The sequence below is a fragment of the Lampris incognitus genome, chromosome 18, assembly GCF_029633865.1.
Source record: "Lampris incognitus isolate fLamInc1 chromosome 18, fLamInc1.hap2, whole genome shotgun sequence".
NCBI classification, from domain to species: Eukaryota; Metazoa; Chordata; class Actinopteri; order Lampriformes; family Lampridae; genus Lampris; species Lampris incognitus.
This window is the reverse complement of record NC_079228.1, coordinates 41354789-41376515: the sequence shown is the minus strand read 5'-3', so window position 1 is coordinate 41376515 and position 21727 is coordinate 41354789. Positions and strand designations below refer to the sequence as shown.

The 21727-nt window shown below is 47.0% G+C and overlaps 1 protein-coding gene across 1 annotated transcript; it reads right to left on the bottom strand.

Annotated features, from left to right (window-relative positions):
- LOC130128472 (epsin-1-like) lies at nucleotides 1–14426 on the bottom strand. The gene is made up of 11 exons (XM_056298075.1): nucleotides 14373–14426; nucleotides 13194–13328; nucleotides 12715–12820; nucleotides 10440–10595; nucleotides 9036–9164; nucleotides 8070–8190; nucleotides 7240–7415; nucleotides 5433–6573; nucleotides 4572–4730; nucleotides 1304–1465; nucleotides 1–584 (listed from the first exon to the last, which is right to left on the bottom strand). Exons 3-11 carry the CDS (start codon nucleotides 12781–12783, stop codon nucleotides 1–3), a joined length of 2697 nt encoding a protein of 898 aa, XP_056154050.1. The 5' UTR covers nucleotides 12784–12820; nucleotides 13194–13328; nucleotides 14373–14426.
- Nucleotides 14427–21727: the final 7301 nt, after the last annotated feature.

Sequence of the window (21727 nt, the reverse complement as noted above, 5' to 3'; positions counted from 1 at the left end):
TCAGAACAGAAACGGGTTGTTATTCTTGTGAGTGGCGTTATCCAGCTCCCTACCGAGGAGCAGCTGGGTGTGCTGTGGGACTTCCCCTCCCGTTTGTGGAGTGGAAACCCCCAAGCCAGCCACCCCGGCCCAGGGACTCCCTCCAATGGAAGTGGGCTGCACCATTCCGGCCCCAAAATACGGGGGGGCTCCCCAGGGCGCCATCAGAGGATTCCCGCCAACAGAAGCGGACGGTAGCATTGCGGCTCCCACATGGTTAAGATTAATGTCAACTCCCACTGGAGGGATCCCGCTGACAGAGGCAGGCTGTAATATTCCAGTTCCTAAACAGAGACGAGTTGCTGGGCTGTCAGCTGCAGGCATGGAACGGCATATTCCTAAGGAATGGGATGGCGGCTGGAATATGTGACCCCCCTCTGCAGAAGCGGGGGCTGTAAAACTGGGACGGCGCACATCAGAGGAGGAAACGAGGATGGAACCAAAGTGAGTGGAGGGCAGGGGTGATGTTGTGGGTAAGGACATCCCCATGATGGGCATGGTTCTGCCTGCAGGGCGGCAAGCCATGACCGTGCCCTTTAAAGCACCTGGGAAATGGAGACGAGCAAACAGAATCGCAGGGAGGGGGGGGGATAAGGGAGAGAGAGGGGGGAGGGATACAGAGCACAAAGCAGTCCGGTAGAAAGAGTGCAGCAGAGCAGAGAGAGGGACGACACAGGGTTACTCTAAACTCTGAGGGATGATACTGACTAGTCGCTATACTTCACTTCACTTAGTTTACAACGGCTGAGCACTAGGATGGGCTTACAAGGGGAGGAAGGGAGGGATGGCTTAGTCAAACAGCCATGACAAGATGAACCCACTACTGATAATTACATATACACATATATATACACATGTATTTATGTGTGTGTGTGTGTGTGTGTGTGTGTGTGTAGTCATACTCTCATCTTCTCTCTCACGTCTGTCTGGAATGAAGACCCGAGCAAAACACCCGAGCAGCATGTTAAACACTTGAGATAACACGGAGGAGTACTTTATTTTCAGCCCTCTATCGGCGATTTGGGTCCTCTGAGGTCATTCGCTTGTGAAGTTGAGTCAAGCAATCAACCTGCTTGAGAACCATCAAATCTTTTATGTTTTCCCGGTCTCGTAAGTGATCCCTAAATCTCACCAGTTCTTTACTGTGTCAAATTAAACACACCTCAGGATAAGTGGAGCATTTAGAAACCTTTGTCAAAAACTTTTTTTTCTTCCCAGGAATTGGGGGGGGGGGGTAACATGTCCTCCCTCTATCTCTCCTTACCGGTGGCTTGTGTTTGAGAGGCGGGTGTGTTGATGAAAGGGTTTTTTTGGGGTTTGGGGTCGGAGGAGAGGAGCGAGTCCACGTCGACCAGCAAGGCTCCGGCCGAGCCCAGGAAGGCTGCCGTCTTCCTGGAAGCCTCCCGCTCCCACGCCGTTGGCTCACCTGCAATACAATAAAGGTCCAGTTCTACTCTACAAGGTGTTCTCTAGCAGCCGCCGGGCAGGGGTGGGGAGGGCAGAGAGAACAGAGCGGAAGAGAAAGTTAATTGAGTTGAGCAGTTAGGTGGCAGCTGAGAAGATGGAAATGGAGACAGAAGTGGGATGAAGAATGAAGCGACAACACAGGCATGTGGCCTTCAGTGTACACAAGCACACACACACACACACAGACAGACATGTATGTACAGACTAGGGGTGGGACGAGTCACAAATCTCATGGTTCGATACGTCTCACAATTTGGGTTCAATACGATACGGTGGCTCCGTGGTGAGCGAGAGACAAAACACCACCGCAGTTCTCGGTTTGTCATTTATCGTAGGAATGAGGCCCGACATTTTGCCATTAGGCGGCACGGTGGCGCAGTGGTTAGCACGGTTGCCTCACAGCAAGAAGGTCCTGGGTTCGAGCCCCGGGGTAGTCCAACCTTGGTGGGTCGTCCCAGGTCATCCTCTGTGTGGAATTTGCATGTTCTCCCCTTGTCTGTGTGGGTCTCCTCCGGTTTCCTCCCACAGTCCAAAGACATGTAGGTCAGGTGAATTGGCCCTAGGTATGAATGTGTGTGTGTGTGTGTGTGTGTGTGTGTGTGTGTGTGTGTGTGTGTGTGTGTGGGCCCTGTGATGGTCTGGTGGCCTGTCCAGGGTGTCTCCCCACCTGCCGCCCAATGACTGCTGGGATAGGCTCCAGCATCCACGTGACCCTGAGAGCAGGATAAGCGGTTTGGATAATGGATGGGTGGATTTTGCCATTATCAAGACATATAGCCAAACGTAACGCAAGTGCAAAAGTTCTAACAAAATGTTGTGCCATCTGTTCTTGTTGTGTAACACAACTGCTTTACTTTAAAACTCTAAACTCTACCAGAAGGACCATGGCGGTCATTGTGACCGTTTTGGATTTTCAAAGCTCCATGACTTTGTGAAAATAAAGATACCGACCTGCTGCTCCCATATATATTCTTTTTTATATTTGTTATAATTTGAATGTTTCCAATCTGATTGGTCGCTGTCCAACTGAAACTAGGGGTGTGACGCTTGGCAATGTAACATTATGATTCTTTGTGAAAAGAACATCAGCAGCTGATGAGGGCGAGACGCACGAAACAGGCCTGTACTGCTATGTATTAAAATCTTTTTTCCTGTATCCGTGCTGATATAGATATATATGTATATATAATGTAATGATCACGGATAAGTAGGCTCGGTAGCCTTTGGCTAAGGGGTCGGACCCTTTAGTCGACTGGTTAACGTTGTCGCTCGCGGTGCAGGGGATACGGGTTCGTGTCCCGGTTGTGGCGACGGATCCCGGGCTGCCGGAATTGGTGTCAGACTTTTGACACCAATGTAGCGAATTCGGGGGGCAGCTCGGCCGGACCATCACAGCCGGGACGCGAATTCGGATTTCCCACACCACAAGCAACAACGTTAACCAGTCAACTAAAAGGTCCGACCCCTTAGCCAAGGGCTACCGAGCCTATTTGTCCACGATCGTTACATTATATATATATATATATATATATATATATGCATTAAAATTAGTTTTAGATCAATTGTACAAAAAAGTTATAAGATCTATCTAAAACGACTATGAGCGGTCAAAAGGACCACGTGTAATTTGCGAGTCACGGTGTGCGTCATGTCACTACTTATGATGTGTGTTGGCGTCATTTCCGTCCCAACGCTCAGTTCTTCTACATGTTACGTTTTATCGGCCTCATTACGTTCGTTAGATCAGCAACGTGTGTTTTCCGTTTGGTTCGTCAGGTGTTATGTCCAACATGTCCAGGTACAGACGCCGTTTCAGACGCACTATGACGACCACCGAGTGTTTACAGGCGTTGGACAGTGGCCATTTCAAATTGTTTGAAAAGCAGTACTATAACTATTACGGATGTGTGGACTGGCTAGCCTGCTGGCTAACGGGCCGGACCCTTCAGTCCACTGGTTAGCGCGGTCCCGGGTCTTGTCCCGGCAGCAGCTGATTCCTGGCTGCCTCCTGAATTTACTACAGTATTGAAGTAGTTGAAGTGTTCATGTCGGTGTCAGTTGTTTCCTAACAGACAAGCTACCACATCTCACCTGGGTATTTATCCTGACAGAACGCAGAGTTAAAGACCGGCGGTCATTTTGACCGCTCACGGTCGTTTTAGGCGGGAGTGAAATCCCTGTCGTTCTAGTGTTGTGATAACACACAACCTCGTGAAATGGGGAGCGTCTCGAACCCTGAAGACCGTATCGAACGAGTCGGAGTTCGATCCAGCATCATCCCACCCTGAGTACAGACACACTTCACTTCTGAAGGACAATGTTCTCAGACACGCACTCAGCAAGCTCATATGAGGAAGCAACCTGCTATTCATGTACACAAAATCAATAAATGGTATGTTGTGTCCCTTCCATCCAGCCCACAGCCTGTTCACAAGACCCCCATCTGGACGGCGGTACAGGTCTATCAAGACTACAACCTCACGCCACCAGAACAGCTCCTATCCCAGAGCGGTAACCCTTCTCCATACCTCCTGAACGCTTGTACTGTAGGTTGTACTTTGTAATTATGTGGTACCACTGTGCTTTCAGTACTGATCACTCGTACTACATTACCACTGAGCTACTGTGAAGTCTACACATTATCATTTATGTATATTCAATCAATACTACTCACTATCCTGCTGTTGTATGTTGTACGGTCAGTTATAATGTGTATTGCATATTGTATATTGTACTGTACATTACACTGTAGGTCTTGTATTGTGTTGTATTGTATATTGTACGTCTTGTATCCACTGTTGTATTGCACACTGTATTGTATTTGTGTATTCTGTCTGGTTATTGTGCTGCACTGAGCTGCACAAGCAGCACCAAGTAAAAGGTCTAGTGCACATGATGAACCTTGTCGAATAAAGGGGATTCTGATGTTCTGATGTAAAATGTATTATAAAAGTTTATCGTATGTATGTAAATATGGATGGTGCAGTGGATTTATGAATGGAGGTTGGATGGATAGATGGATGGATGGATGGAAGAAACAGAGCTAAAAAGAAAAACTGCTTTACCTGTGCCATTGCTGGGTGGATTGCCTGGCGCCCCCCAAGGGTCATTGCTGGCAGTGTTGGTTTTTGACTTCCCATCTCCAAAGGGGTCATCTGAAGAGGCAGAGTCTGTAGGTGGAGCCGGTGAACCCCAGGCATCATCTGCACTGGCTGGAGGTGCAGCTGAAGGAGGTGGGAGTAAGGTAGATTTGATTTTTTAAAATATATTATTCAGGAAGCTTTTTTTTTGGGGGGGGGGGGGTGGTTCTCCCTTTTTCTCCCCAATTGTACAAGGCCAATAACCCCTCTCTTCCGAGCCGTCCCAGTCGCTGCTCCACCCCCTCTGCTGATCCGGGGAGGGCTGCAGACTACCGATACACGTGGAGTCGCCAGCCGCTTCTTTCCATCCGACAGTGAGGAGTTTTACCAGGAGGATGTTGCGTGCGGGAGGATCACGCTATTCCCCGCGGTTCCCCATCCCCCCGAACTGGCACCCCAACCGACCAGAGGAGGCGCCAGTGCAGCGACCAGGACACATGCCCACATCCGGCTTCCCACCAAACAGACACGGCCAATTGTGTCTGTAGGGATGCCCGACCAAGCTGGAGGTAACACGGGGATTCGATCCGGCGATCCCCGTGTTGGTAGGCAACAGAATAGACCGCCACGCCACCCAGGCGCCCCATTCAGGAAGCATTCTGACAACAGCAGTCAGCAACAGCAATTTTACTCTTCCACATTAAATCATACCTGATTATGTTTGAGAACATATATGCCTATGGCCGACACTTGTGAAAACTCAAGTGTAAAAAAAAAAAAAAAACACCCCCCCCCCCCAAACAAATCACCCCTTTTTCCAAAGGCAAAGCGCTGCTGTTCTCTCACCTGGAGCTCCCCAGGGGTCGCTGTCTATAGTGGACGCATCCCCAAACGGATTGATGGAGTTGGTGGGCGAGGTCACTGTGGTTTTGCCATCATCCCAGGGATTGTCAGCTTTCGCCGCTGTTTGTGGAGCTGATGGCGCTCCCCAGGGGTCCAATCCGGTGGCTGGCGGTGATGAGGACTTGATGCCCCATGTGTCTGTGTTGACTGTAGGTGGACTTGCCGCTGGAGCACTGAAGGGATCAGACGAATCGTCTCTGGGTGGGCTTGTGGGCGCCGCGAATGGATCCTCATTAGGTGGAGCTGCTGATACGCCAAAAGGGTCATCACTGGAAGGGTCTGACGGCACAAAGAAGGGGTCCTCTTTTGGTGGTGTGTTTGGAGCAGCAAAGGGGTCTTCTTTCAGGGGCATTGGTGCCGTGAATGGGTCCTCTTTAGGGGGTGTTGATGCCGACCCAGTAAAGGGATCAGAACCATCTTTGGGTGCTGTGAATGGGTCGTCTTTCGCTGTGTTAAAAGGGTCTTCTTTGGGTGAATTAAACGGGTCGTCTTTAGGGGCACTAAAGAGGTCATCATTTGAGGCATGAAACGGGTCATCTTTCGCAGCATTAAATGGGTCGTCTTTTGGTGTATTAAAGGGATCATTGCTAGGTGTAATGACATGATCGGGTTTTTCTACTGGAGCAGTAAATGGGTCCTCTTTGTCTTTAGGTGCGGCAAATGGGTCGTCCTTCGGGGCATTAAATGGATCAGAGCCATTTTTCAGTGCAAATGGATCTTCCCCCTCTTTTCGTGCGCTGAATGGATCAGAATCCTCTTTCGGAGCCGCAAAGGGATCTTCTCCGTTCTTAAGTGCGCTGAAAGGGTCCTTGTCTGTTTTTGGGGCCCCAAATGGATCCTCCTCCTCCGCTTTAGTTGGAGCGCCCCAGGGGTCATTGCTGGCTGCCGTGGTGGTCGTGGTTGGTTTTGTCGGTATGCCCCAAGGATCCGTGGCCTCTTTGGGTTCTTCAGGAGCCCCCCACAGGTCTGTTTTTTTCTCCTCTTCTTTCTCCGTCTCCACAGACATCCCCCCCCAGACATCCGGTTTGGCTTTTTCGGCTTTCCCAGCATCCTCCCACTTCAGCTCATCTTGAGACATCTTGGCCTGGGAATGTCGATGAACAGCAGCAGACAGAGAGGGCAACACTCTGAGTTAACGGGTTAAAAACACTCTGGGCTGAAGGTGACACGTGTAATATTCCTGCTTATCAAAAGCTTAACATGATGAGGAAATATCAGAAGGTGCTGACTCAAACAAAGTAAACAGCACCCCTGTGACCTATATTTCTATATTCAACAACACAGGAGCTGGGCCAGGTGAATTAGTTTAATTTTATTTTTTTAAAGCCCGGTGACCCCCCCCCCCCCCCCAAAAGACTTGGCTCTGAGTCTGACCTACACAGCTACCGAAGCAAACTGATATCTACTGAAGGCATTCAAAAAAAGGACTGTGGCACATGTGCTGGCATCTGCTCCCTTTCTTTTGAATTTGGCCTTACTTGCCTGAGGAGGGGCCACACTGCAGTTCTAGTTTGACCTGTTGCTAGTTCATCGTTGTCACGTCTAGTTGGTGCGAGACCTCTTTTGGGTTTTACATAATCCGAGTCATAACAACATTATCTTTGACTCTATTCCAAAGGCTGTGAATGAACGTTTCAATTTCCAATGTATGAAACTGGAGCTCTACTGGACAGGCGGAACATCGCCTTGTTGACTGAAACCGCCCCATGTTGGAGTGGCTGTTTTTGCAGCCTGTGAGCCACATACTCACCCGCCTCTCCGTCTCTTTTTTATCCGCCTCCTGTTTCAGCCTTTCCTCTTTGCGTGCAGCGAAGGAGGCGGTGATTTCGGCCACCGAAGGAATGTTGTCCAAGGAAGGAAGCCCCATGGCTCCTGGGACATAGCATGGCTTGTAGCTGGAGTCCTTCGGTGTGTCAGAGGATGAGGCTGGACCAGAAGAAGAGGAGGAAAGAATGTGTGTGAACTGATAGCATCAAGTATCATTTTCATACTTTTACACACAACTTGTATTATCTGAGCAAGCTGCTGAGGTCCCACATGTCTGGCTGTAGTTAAGCCTCAATATTACTTTATCACTATATACTGCTGTTGAGATTGTTTTTATTTTTTTCCTTTTATTGCATCAACCCGACTTCTCATACCGTTTTCCTTCTTCTTATGTCTTACTGGTGTATCTTATTACTTTTCATGTGCAAATAAAAATAAACAGTAAATGTATTTCACAAATAAAAATTGGTTAACTTGGTTGGCTGACCGTGATATAGTCAAAATTGACCTGACTTTCAGACATAAAGCTATTTCAAAGTAAAATAGACCCGCACAGATTAACAGGTGGGCTAAGAGGCCAACAGGGCAGTGATCTCCAGCAACGTGCTACCGAGAGCTTCTCATTCCAACCAAACACCAACCCAATGCAGCCCATTTCATCGAGTAGTTTCCCACCGACTCGCTGCATCCATGAACACCCCTCATGTCCCGGCTGGCTGGAACAGAAATGTGCATTAAACTGACTCTTGATGGCAAGTGATTGGAGACCACAGCCTACAGGCTGTCAGCGATGCCCAGCCACATGGCTCTCACCAGCAGCGCTTTTCGAAGTCTTCTCTCTGGTCTTGACGGCAAAGTCTCTCTCCTCCTTCAGCTTCTCATCATCTTCCATGAGGACGAGGACCACCTTGGCTTTTTCTCGCACATTTGCACCCTGGGAGACATTTGCCAACACTAACGTTTGATTTAGGTCTGTAAAAAATATTCAAAACTGACACAACCAAAACTTCCCACCAGAAAATCCCCACCTACTTGTGAGCCGTACCCAAGAGCTGCTTAAGTGAAAACTTGATGACACTGTACCCAAACTACGCTTAATTATCTTTTTTTTGGCAGGGGGGGGGGGTTCCCCCTTTTTCTCCCCAATTGTAGCCGGCCAATTACCCCACTCTTCCAAGCTGTCCCAGTCGTTGCTCCACCCCTCCGCCGAGCCGGGAAGCACTGCAGACTACCACATATCCTCCCATACACGTGGAGTCGCCGTCCGCTTCTTTTCACCTGACAGTGAGGAGTTTCACCTGGGGGACGTAGCGCGTGGGAGGATCACACTATTCCCCCCAGTTCCCCCTCCCCCCCAAACAGGCGCCCCGACCGACCACAGGAGGCGCTAGTGCAGCGACCAGGATACACACTCACATCTGGCTTCCCACCCGCAGACACGGCCAATTGGGTCTGTAGGGACGCCCGACCAAGCCGGAGGTCATGTGGGGATTCGAACCGGCTAACCCCGTGTAGGTAGGCAACAGCATAGACCGCTATGCCACCCGGATGCCCTTGATTATCATTTTTAATGGTATTTCGCCACATCTTTGAACATGAGCTCAAGCCACATCTACAAGCACTTGTATAAAGAAGATGAACATGGCTCAACCCAAGCCCGTGTGGTCCAGTCAGTTACTGATGGGTTCGAACATCAATATTAAGCTCCTGTCACCATGCTGTGAGGTTCTGCTCCGATCTCCTTTCAGCCAAGTGAATGCAACATTGTTTAGAAATCACCTGATCTTTGCCATCCTTTTCTACAAAGCGGAACTCAGTGAGGGCTTTCACAATGTAGATGTTGTCTTTCATTTTAAGGAGGACGCGGTCGTCACCGGTCTTCAGCAAGTACTCCAGCAAGGTCAGGGACTGTAAGCAGGAAACAGAACAAGCGAGTCAGTTACGTTATATTTGGAAATAACAATAACAACAGTCTGCTCATTTTTCATGAGGCCTTGTTCTCCAGGGTAATATTTTGTTAGCAAGACAGAGGATCATCACATCACATCTCACTGCAACACTGAGGCATAAACAAGCGAGCCGCCAATCTCAAAACAAAGGACTCTTGTGTGTACCCGAAGTTGAAAAGAAGTCAGATGGTGGCAGGGCCTTTTCCTATCGGGCTCCGTTCTTGTGAAATAACCTGCCTGCTGCCGTCAGACAATCAGAGTCTGCTGAGTCCTTTAAATCCAAACTTCAAACTCATCTTTTTGCCTTAGCCTACAATTAGTTGCCTTAAAGTTGAGTGCTTCACAACCTGTACTACATGGTGGGTCGGTTTCTGTCTCAATGAATTTACCAACAACTGTTCTGCCAACGAGATCATAGAGTATAGATTATTGACTATTGCAAACTGTTCTCTTCTCTCACATGTCTTTTCTCTCTCTCTCTGAATGTCTTCTCCTTTCTCTTCTTGTGTGTGTGAATGATGTGATGCAAGTCTCCCTTGTGTGCTCGTGCAGTCTGTCCTCCTCCCACATCTCCATGGTGATGGTGGTCACCACCTGGATGCTGCTTGGCATCCCCCTCACCACATTTTCTTTTTATATATATCTTATAAAACCATATAATTTTGTTATCCTGTTTCAATGTTATATCCTTCTCTCACTAAGATGTGTGACTCTTTTTTTTTTTTACATGGTGATGGATGGCAGCCACCTGGCTCGGGTCCTGGTTTGTCCCAATGGCATCTGGACACTGCTTGGCATCCTCCTCATCATATTCTTCATAAATTTTATAATTCCATTATAATTCTGCTATCCTCTTTCAATGTTGTTGCTATCCTCTTTCAATGTTGTATTGTGTAAATTATGTAAACACAACATCCATTGCACGTTGTCCATCTTGGGAGAGCGATCCCTCCTCTGTTGCTCTCCTTGAGCTTTCTTTCTGTTTTTTTCCTCCCTGTTAAAGGATTTTTTTAGGGAGTTGTTCCTTATCTGATGTGACGGTCTAAGGACAGGATGTTGTGTTGCTGTAAAGCCCCCTGAGGCAAATTTGTAATAATGGGCTAAACAAATAAAATTGACTTGACTTCACTTGACTTGGGTCAAACTAACCCCCAGAGAGCAGAAATCTAAATGCAGGAAGAGCAGATTTAGAGCTCCTCACATTCTTCTCTTCAACCCATCCCCCACTGCCAACCTTGTGGATGTGTCTCCAGTTCTTGTCGTCTTTGAGCCTCTTCCACAGCATGGTCATGATTTCGTTGCAGGCCACCACGTTGTAGGTCAGGTCGGAGATGTCGGCCATCTGAGAGCTTGATGGCCCCCATGGGTCGTTGGACGTGGCTTCCCTCACCTGGGACGGAATGAGACAAGGTGAGAGAGGGGTTTGAGTGAAACACAGACAGGTACAGCAGGTGGGAAACAATGGTAGCCTAAAGAGTGAAGATGGAGGGATGTGAACAGACGTATGAGGTGGGTCCCTACTGAAGGAGATCATGATAGCTCTGCAAGCCAAGCCAAATGTATTTGTATAGCACATTTCAGCCACAAGGCAAGTCAGAGTGCTTTACACAAAACATAAAAGGCATGAAGACAAAATGTAAAAGCAACATAAAGCAATAAAAAGACATTTAAATACAAATAAAATGGGAGAGTGAAGGTTACAGAGCAGCGTATGATGATAACCACAAGCTTGATCTGATTTAAGAAAAGGCAGCAGCAAACAAGGAAGTCTTCAGCCTTGGTTTAAAAGAAGAGAGTTGCAGCAGACCTGCAGTTTTCTGGGAGTTTATTCCACAGATGTGGTGCATAAACACTGAAAGCTGCCTCCCCGTGTTTACTTTTGACTTTGGCAACAGAAAGCTGCAGACCTTTTATGGACAAGTTAAAAGTCAAGCGGTTCAGATAATGGCTGGATGGATGGACAGCGGAAACAGAAAGCACTTAAATGAAAATAAATACAAACAAACAGCAGCTTTTTGTTCATCTTTTTTAGAGTCACTATTTGGTACATGTACCATGATACATTATTCAACTCATTCAAGTAATTTGTAAAAAAAATAACTTTTTCTAGTGCTCTTATTTTAAAGCAATGGGCTCCATACGACTCACTCCACCCATCAGCAATTAACATGAGTCCCATGCGAGTCGGCTTGGTTTGTTAGAGATTAAGATACCAGCATAAAGTTTTTCAACCACTCTCCTTTCTATTTGTGTCTTTCAATTTAGATTAACAAGACAATCACCAAGCACCTGGCCACATGCTGGAGCCACACACCACTCAACTATTAAACAAGCTGAATAATTCATTTCATCACGCTGACCATGGGGCGTGTTGGAAATCCCGCTTAGGCATCCATGTACTATTGACTAATAGGAATTTGATGATGGGTATAGAAGCCACTACAAGGTTGATGATGGGTATAAAGCCACTACAAGGTTGATGATGGGTATAGAAGCCACAACAAGGTTGATGATGGGTATCGAAGCCACTACAAGGTTGAGGATGGGTATCGAAGCCACTACAAGGTTGGTGATGGGTATCGAAGCCACTACAAGGTTGACGATGGGTATAGAAGCCACTACAAGGTTGATGATTGTATAGAAGCCACTACAAGGTTGACGATGGGTATAGAAACCACTACAAGGTTGATAAGGATGATGTCAGAAGCTGGATAAAGTATTGCTGGCATAATGAAAGAAGAGCATAATTATGTAAAAGTAAACCTGAGCAACCTGCCTGGGTTAAGGCCTTGGACAAATTTAGGGGTAGACATCAAGTTGATTCTCATAGATTCCAAGTAAACTTTGACATTGCTAAGTCAAGAAGACACCAACGCCACATTGCAAGGGGAAAAGGTCAACTTTGAAAAGTGTGACAAATATGTGTACAAGACTTCAGCGCTTTGAGTGGCTGTTGCAGCTAGAAAAGCGCTATAAAGAATGCAATTTGACTGATTGATTGATTGACTGATTGACTTGCTAAATCAGCTTATGTGCTTGACATGAGCTGACTGTGTCAGGTGAATATGGGGACGAGAGAAGAACTTGTGCATTTAAGGGTAAAAAAAAATTTCTCCCAATAAATTCAGTGACTGAAGACGACCCTTGTTTTTTATATTGCTCACATATCGTTATTGTTTATCATTCAGCTATTTAACTCTGTGTGTATATATTGCCAACTTTTCCCCATTTGACAATATTTGCATAATAAAATGCACACGTAATGGGTTATACTATATAATTATGTATATGAAAATGTATTTTAGAAATAAAAACACACTGATTTGGTGCTGCTGTCGTTCTAAAAGGTAAGTTTATAAAGTTACAGGTTTAATACCAGTTTCATATGATGATAGCTGATAGTCTTGAGGCTATAGACATCAACTCTAACACCATGAAATGCCGTCACTTGGTTGTCCGTCAGGTTTCAAGTGTCCCAGCCCGTCTGCTGTTAAGTCGGTTCCCCTTACCTTGACCTCGGCCTCAGAGTAGTTCTGGACTAGGTTCTTGAGCTGTCTGCGGAGCATAGAGGACGTCATGATGTCCGGAGAGGGGAAGAGATCAAACCACCAGGATCTGACCGAGGGGGAGAGAAGCGATTCATGCTGAATTTAGCCTGCCAATGCTCACTGGGTGGCCAAAGACAGCTGGAACAATGGAGTTATAAACCACACAGAGGTGTAGGCAAAGTTGTGCATGCACATACAGGCGTACACACATACAAACATACACAGTATCCTCATGCACTGCTCTTGGACTGCCTTTCTTTCTCCCTCTCTCACACACATGTCTACACACACACACACACACACACACACACACACACACACACACACTCTCTCTCTCCTTTTTCATCCCTTTCTGGCTGTCTCTTCCAGCACTCACACCTGGCTACCTACACAAGAGAGCAGGCACATATACAAATACACGCACACACATTCACACACACCTGGTAAAGTAGGGTTAGGCTGTATATATTCTTCCTGTTGTTATTGCGGGCCTGCTGGCTCAGCAAATGTTCATTCTGTTGGCCTCTCTTTGCCCTCAAAGCACGGGACACCCCTAGCAGAGCAGAAACTAGATCCTGCAACAAAAAGTGAGGAATAAGCAACATCAAGAGAAGAGCTGACGCATGTATGGGCACTCAACGACAAGCACTCACAAAGACACACAGAACTCAGGATGCTAGATTACAAAGCTACTCTACACAAGAGACATAAAGCATGCACACATACAGCTGATAAAAACCCCTACTTGTGACTGCTTGTCAAGCTAGGTTTATTCATACAGCTCTAAATCAGCACAGAGTGGCAGAGGGTTTTCTGACCATGTTACATCCTCCAAAAGATATGAAAAGAATAAACGTCAGTGTGTGACAACCCCTATACTCAATGCAGTTGATGGGAAAACCCCACGGGAAAAAAAAAAGCTTTTCAGGAAGAAAACGGTGAGAGACTTCAGACAGACTACTGGAGCAGACCGGATAGCCACGCAACAGACACGCAATAGGTGCACAGACATGCATCGATGTAACGGATTCACTATAACCACTCAGCACCGTTTGTGCACCGCTAAATGGAAACGCAGAGCATATAAATCTATAGAGCGGGGCTATATAAGTATATATAATCAGAATGGTAAGCTAGTTTGTCATAAACACTGCGACAAAATTCGTCCGTCGGTCTCTGTGGCCGTGCAAGCTTGCAGCGTCCTGCAGGGTTGTTTTTTTTACACTGCGGGCGACATTCCGGCCTGGATGCTGCCATTAACCACCCACCCGTAATGCGGCAGGAATATTGTAATTTAACGCATCGCACCGTGTACGTCAGCTGGCAGGGTAAGCAGAGAGATTACCGATGTCGCGACTCGTGTTTTCAGTACCTCGGAGAGCGAATGAAGACAGACAGACAGACAGGCAGACAGACAGGCAGACAGGCAGGCTTATCGCCAATATGGCCAACTAGCGTTGTTTCCGGGGCTAGCCGCTACGGTTAGCAGAGGCGACCTGAACAGACTACTCCGGCGAGAAAAACGAACAAGATTTACGCTTAACATCCCCGCCGGAAGCACGACGCCATTTCGCGTGTCTGACACGCGTCTGTTTTAAAGAAGAGAGACGAGCACCAACCCCGCTGCAGCACCTTTAGCGATAAACCCAGCAGACCACGGCCGCGCTTTTCCGCTTCCGCTCTTATCAGCAGGTGGAAGGCCACGCCCCCGTTTTGTCTTCTTCTGGTTTATATAATTATGGTTGGCAAAGCGCGAAATTGCGCACTACTGCCACCAGCTGGCACGGAGCGGGTATTTGGATTTTCTTTCCGTCCCGGCGATCTCCAAAATCAAAAACAGCCTCGTTATGAACTCAAATTCAAATATTCCCCGTCATCTAAACATACATGTAACATATAAGGGAATCTGTTTCAGAATTATTTGGGCTTTGAATGGTGATATCGATATTTTTATAGAGAATAGTGACAGATCTATTCGTTGCAGTTTTTGAGATGCTTAGTCATCGCTGGCTGGAGTTCAGGACGCCTGGAAATTGTCCATCTTTAATGCAATGCCAAAAGTCATTGAAATGTGCATTCTGTCTTCACAGTCTTCATTCGGTGAATACGTACGATCTTAAGTTTGTGAAGAGTCTTTCGGGTCTCGCCAGAAAGTTATTGGAATAAAATATTGTAGCGAATTCGGGGGACAGCCCAAGATACCGTCGCCACAACCGGGACGCGAACCAGCATCTTCTGCACCGCAAGCGACAAGGTTAACCAGCCGACTAAAGGGTCCGACTCGTTAGAAAAGGACCAACGTATCTACTTATCCATGCACGTTACACTATTTCTGACATTGAACACGACCTCAAAATGTGTTTCTACAATACTTGCTAAAATATCCTAAATGAGTCAGCATTTGTTTGCATTACACCTAAATGCAGCGTAATTTATGTTTCTGCTGCAGTAAATGTTTGATATATTCTGTAGATATATAGCCCCGTGATGGCCTGGCGACCTCTCCAGGGTGTCTCCCCGCCTGCCGCCCAGTGACTGCTGGGACAGGCTCCAGCACGCCGCCACCCTGAGAGCAGGATAAGCGGTCCAGCTAATGGATGGATGGATGGATATAACCCTAAATGGTGTCTCATAAGCCCTGCTTTAACTAAATACCCCACCCCCAGAACCCCTAACCAGTCTCTGCGTTGTGTTTTGCTCTCTCCTCAGTTTATTTTGTTATTGTTCAATGTGTCTTTCACCACCCCATATTGAGACACTATCCATTATGAAGTATTGTGTCCCCCCCCCCCAATTGTACCCGGCCAATCACCCCACTCTTCCGAGCCGTCCCGGTCTCTGCCCCACCCCCTCTGCTGACCCGGGGAGGGCTGCAGACTACCACATGCCTCCTCCCATACATGTGGAGTCACCAGCCGCTTCTTTTCCCCTGACAGTGAGGAGTTTCACCAGGGAGACGTAGCGCGTGGGAGGATCACGCTATTCCCCTCAGTCCCCCTCCCCCCCCCAAACAGGCTAATCTAATCAATTAGTTTAGCGAGTGAAGTCGCACCTTGCAGAAACGCGACACAGTTGTGACCTAAAATGGCCACAACGGCTGAACCGGAACAGAAACAGCAAAAAAAAAAATATATATTTTAAAAAAAAAATAGCCCTCTGGTGGCTACTCCAATTAGTTCACCTCCTTACACCAGCAGAAACAGCGAAAAATGTAAACGCGCCCTCTAGTGGCTACTCTAATGAATTTACCTCCCCACATATATTTAAATCAGCAGCAATACCAACACGCATCCTGGTTCTGCAGAGGGACAGAAGCTAAGCTAAGCTAATGAGGTGTGGGCTTAGCTAGAACTTGGATGGAAGACCTCTTGGGATTTTTATTTTTTTATTGAACATATTTTAAGAATTACAGATTATACAGAGAAATACATCTTTCAATTTAACACGTACAGAAATTATAATTTTAACGTCTTGTATTTATGCATGAGTCCAACATCAAATATAGTAAAAGAAGTCTGACCCTTTAGCCGAGCGGTTAGTGATGTCGCCTTGTGGTTCAGAACACATCGTATCGAACCCCGCACCGAGCAAGAAAATAAGCGGTTAAACTGACATCAGACAGAATGAGGGGGGTGCGAGCTTAAATATATATTATGCAGATTATATATTCTTATTACAAAGTATTTCCCCTCTTATTTGAGAGGTCTTCATAGCGTTTTTGTTCGTTGTTATCTTAGAAACAGAGTCAAAGAGATGTAGTTCAACGCAAACAGCCGGATATGACGTGTGATCTGGAGCACTTTGCCTCATGTCTGGGATATTAGCTGGCAAGACAGACAAGCCTGGCAGCGTTGTTAGTGGACTGTGAGTGCCCACACAGTTCAGAAACAACACCACGTCTTCTCAAATTGCTGTCAATCTGTTAAAGCTGCGAAAAATCGACAGAGCAACTTCAACCCAGAGCTCTTGGGGAAAACTGAGTTGCTGCTGGAAGTGGTGTTGGTTGGCCAGTAGGGGGCGGCCTTCCCTCTGGTCCTAACCGTTACATTCCTTATGTGAAAGTACTGAACTTACGGTACGTCACTAACGTACCGTAAAAATAATAACGGGGGCGAGGCGACATTTCAACGTGCTGCAGTGTACACTTTAATGGCCTGTACAAAAAAAAATAAACAAACAACAACATGAAAACCATACTGTCGCCCTCTGGCGGTAGCTGGGGGAATCTGCCCAGAACAAACACCCAGCCCAATACATCACATGTGCTGTACATATAACATTGCATTGCCTTCAAAAAAACAAAAAACACTGCCGGGTTGGTCTTACAAGCTTTCCGTGACACCTTGACCAACCATAAAGACCACCCTTCATATCTATCTACCTAGCTAGCTAGCTAGCTAGCTCTCTTTCCATCCATCAGTGCCCATGGTGAAGGAGGACACCATGCTTACTGCCAGAAGCCTCTTCATCATCTTCATGGTGGCCCTCTTCTTCATCATGGCGGTGATGCATCTGCAGGAGTTTGGCCTGGTGATGTGCGGTTTCATCTGCATCCTCTGTATTCACAGCAACTACCTCCTACTGGTTACCTCCTACTGGTTATCTACTACTCGTTACCTCTTACTGGTTATCTCCTACTGATTATATCCTACTGGTTACCTCTTACTGGTTATCTCCTACTCTCCTACTGGTTACCTCTTACTGGTTATCTCCTACTCTACTACTGATTATCTGCTACTGGTTATCTCCTACTGTTTATATCCTACTGGTTATCTCTTACTGGTTATCTCCTACTCTCCTTCTGGTTACCTCTTACTGGTTATCTCCTACTCTCCTTCTGGTTACCTCTTACTGGTTATCTTCTACTCTACTACTGATAATCTCCTACTGGTTACCTCTTACTGGTTATCTCCTACTGATTACCCCCTTCTGGTTACCTCTTACTGGTTATCTCCTACTGTACTACTGGTTAGCTCCTACTGGTTACCTCTTACTCTACTACTGGTTACCTCTTACTGGTTATCTCCTACTCTACTACTGGCTATCTCCTACTGGTTACCACCTACTGATTATCTCCTACTGGTTACCTCTTACTGGTTATCTCCTACTCTACTACTGATTATCTCCTACTGGTTACCTCCTACTGGTTATCTCTTACTGATGATCGCCTACTGGTTATCTCCTACTGATTATCGCCTACTGGCTATCTCCTACTGATTATCTCCTACTGATTATCACCTACTGGTTATCTCCTACTGGTTAACTCCTACTGGTTATCTCCTCCTGGTTACCTCCTATTGGTTATCTCTTACTGATGATCGCCTACTGGTTAACTCCTACTGGTTATCTCCTACTGGTTACCTCTTACTGGTTATCTCCTACTCTACTGCTGATTATCTGCTACTGATTATCTCCTCCTGGTTATCTCCTACTGGTTATCTCCTACTGGTTACCTCCTACTAGTTATCTCCTCCTGGTTATCCCCTCCTGGTTATCTCCTCCTGGTTATCTCCTCCACTGTCAATATGAAAAACGTGTCCCAGAGCAACTGCCCCACAAGCAGCAGCTGAGCAAGGAAGGTGCCAGTTTTGACCTTGAAGCGGAATAGAACAGAAACGAATAGAAATGTATAGAAAGGAAGGAAAACAGTTAGAAGAGGTGTGTATAACCAGAAATACACAACACTAAGAAATAACTGGGTGAGGTCACAGACATATCACGGAGTTATGATACAACTCTGTCACGATAAAACTCACAAAACAATCTCCTCGGTCTCTCCTGGAGGAGATCAATGAAGTGCAGCCTAATCCGTTACTTTTATTATTATTATTATCACGTCTCTGATACAATGAAGAACCTGGACTGTGAAACATTGTTTCCCCTGGCAGTGATAAGAAAAGGTTAAATAATGACCCTGCGAGGACGCTTTGACTCCAGCCGTTACAGACACGGTGTCTCACTTCGCAGCGTTCTGCTGTCGGTGCTGACACCAGGTTTTGGTCCCACCGGTTTTGAGTTGGACTCGCTCCCTTGAAGTCTCGGACTAAAGACCCGGTGGTCCGCACTTGGTGGTCTCGACTACAGAGCCAGTGCCCCTGCGGCGCTGGTGCGAAGACATGTTGACGATTAGGACAAATCAGTCGCCATGTTCCGCCCTGGATAGTAAAGCGATCCTGGGTCCGAGGGGGTCTGCGGCTCCCTGGTGACGCTGGTACCGGTCTGCCTAGCAGGAAGAGAGACTGAGAGGAGAACTGACAAACGCCCTTGTTCCTCAAGACCAGCTGCAGGGAAGCAGATCACATCCTCTTTGTGCTTTCCTCTCCGTCTGTTTTGAAGCGGGTCTCGTCGCCTTTCTAAAGGCAGAAGTTGGATTTCAGAAGAAACGGCCCGACTCCATCTTATGCCAGCGGCCTGGTGGACCAGACATGTCGGCGGGACCGTCTCGCTGGCTCCCGCATGTTTCGCTGCACATGCGCAACATGCACACAAGCTACGTCACCGTTCTTCACATTTTTCTGGGATTCTTTGATGACCTAATTACTCCAAATTAACAACAGCATGGTACACACGCACACACACGCACCGGAAGTAGGCGGGGGGAAATGTGTCACACGCTAAAATGGAAAAACGAGCCCCCCCCCCACCGACCCCCCGAAACGCCAGAATTTCAGCCCGGTACCCCCCTCTGACCGTTTCCTTCGGTTTCACTTCCCTCCACCGTCCAGCGGGGGGCGTGAAGTCCCAGCAGCCTCGCTTCACGACCCGACCAGGCATCTCCACGCCACTGCAGAGCACCGCCTGGACCCGGCGTCCAGAGAGCCCGCAGACTTCTCCTGAAAGAGAAGACCCCATAACGGCCAAACCGCTCCCCAGTCCACCTCGTCTCCTTCCGGAACAAGAACCCCTGCACCGCCACGCAGTCTGAGTCTCGTGTCAAAGTGAACGCTGTGGACACACTATGTGCAAACTTTACTACACAACCGCTACACTGCCCACCAGTGCCACACCAGAGAGAGGATGGAGTTACCCAAAACTACCACATCTGGACTACAAAACTGCCACATCTGGGCTACAAAACCGTCACATCTTGACTACAAAACCATCACATCTGTACTACAAAACCGCCACATCTGGACTACAAAACCACCACATCTGTATTACAAAACCACCGCATCTGTACTACAAAACCACCACATCTGTATTACAAAACTGTCACATCTGTACTACAAAACCACCACATCTGTACTACAAAACCGCCACATCTGTACTACAAAACCGCCACATCTGGACTTCAAAACCGTCACATCTGTGCTACAAAACCGCCGCATCTGGACTACAAAACCGCCACATCTGTACTACAAAATTGCCACATCTGGACTACAAAACCACCACATCTGTACTACAAAACTATCACATCTGTAATACAAAACCGCACCTGTACTACAAAACCACCACATCTGTAGTACAAAACCACCACATCTGTACTACAAAACCACGACATCTGGACTAGAAAACCACCACATCTGTACTACAAAACCGTCACATCTGTACTACAAAACCACCACATCTGTACTACAAACCGTCACATCTGTACTAAAAAACCGTCACATCTGTACTATAGAACCACCACATCTGTATTACAAAACCACATCTGGACTACAAAACCACCACATCTGTACTACAAAACCACTACATCTGTACTACAAAACCGCCACATCTGTACTACAAAACCACCACATCTGGACTACAAAACCTTCACATCTGTACTACAAAACCAACACATCTGTATTACAAAACCACATCTGTACTACAAAACCGCCACATTTGTATTAAAAAACCAACACATCTATATTACAAAACCACATCTGTACTACAAAACCGTCACATCTGTACTACAAAACCGCCACATTTGTATTACAAAACCACCACATCTGTACTACAAAACCGCCACATTTGTATTACAAAACCACCACATCTGGACTACAAAACCACCACATCTGTATTACAAAACCGCCACATCTGTATTACAAAACTACCACATCTGTACTACAAAACCACCATATCTGTACTACAAAACCGCCACATCTGTATTACAAAACCGCCACATCTGGACTACAAAACCACCACATCTGTACTACAAAACCGCCACATCTGTACTACAAAACCACCACATCTGTACTACAAAACCGCCACATCTGTACTACAAAACCGCCACATCTGTACTACAAAACCACCACATCTGTACTACATAAAAGTCACGTTTCCATTCAACCTTTGAATAAATTTCAAGGAAATAATTAAATATCACCAAGTGAACTATGTGGATGTGAAGGTATGTTTCCTTCAGACCTGTTTAAAGGAATAAAACCCTACACGTCATGTGTCCACAGCCATCCATCCATCCATCCATCCATCCGTCCATCCGTCCGTCCATCCATCCGTCCATCCATCCATCACCTGAACCGCTGCTCCTGCTCTCAGGGTCGCGGGATGCTGGAGTATCCCAGCAGTCACTGGGCGGCAGGTGGGGAGACACTCTGGACAGACCGCAATCACACACACACACACACACACACACACACACACACACACACACACACACACACACACACACACACACACACACACACACACACACACACCCCTAGGGACCAGTTAGTTTGGCGGGTCACCTGACCTGCATGTCTTCGGGAGGAAACCCACGCAGACACGGGGAGAACATGCAAACTCCACACACAGGACGACCCCCAAGACTGGACTACCCCGGGGCTCGAACCCAGGACCTTGTTGCTGTGAGGTCACCAGAGACATTAGGGGGCGCGTGGAATCATCGTGCGGATGTTGTGATTCTATTGAGTTTGCTGCTCTTTGTGCTGTCTGGGAAATGCATCTCCACCACCGTTCCTGTATATATTGAATAAAGACGACCCACCTCCGAACACACAAAATTCACAAAAACTTTGCGAACTTCAGG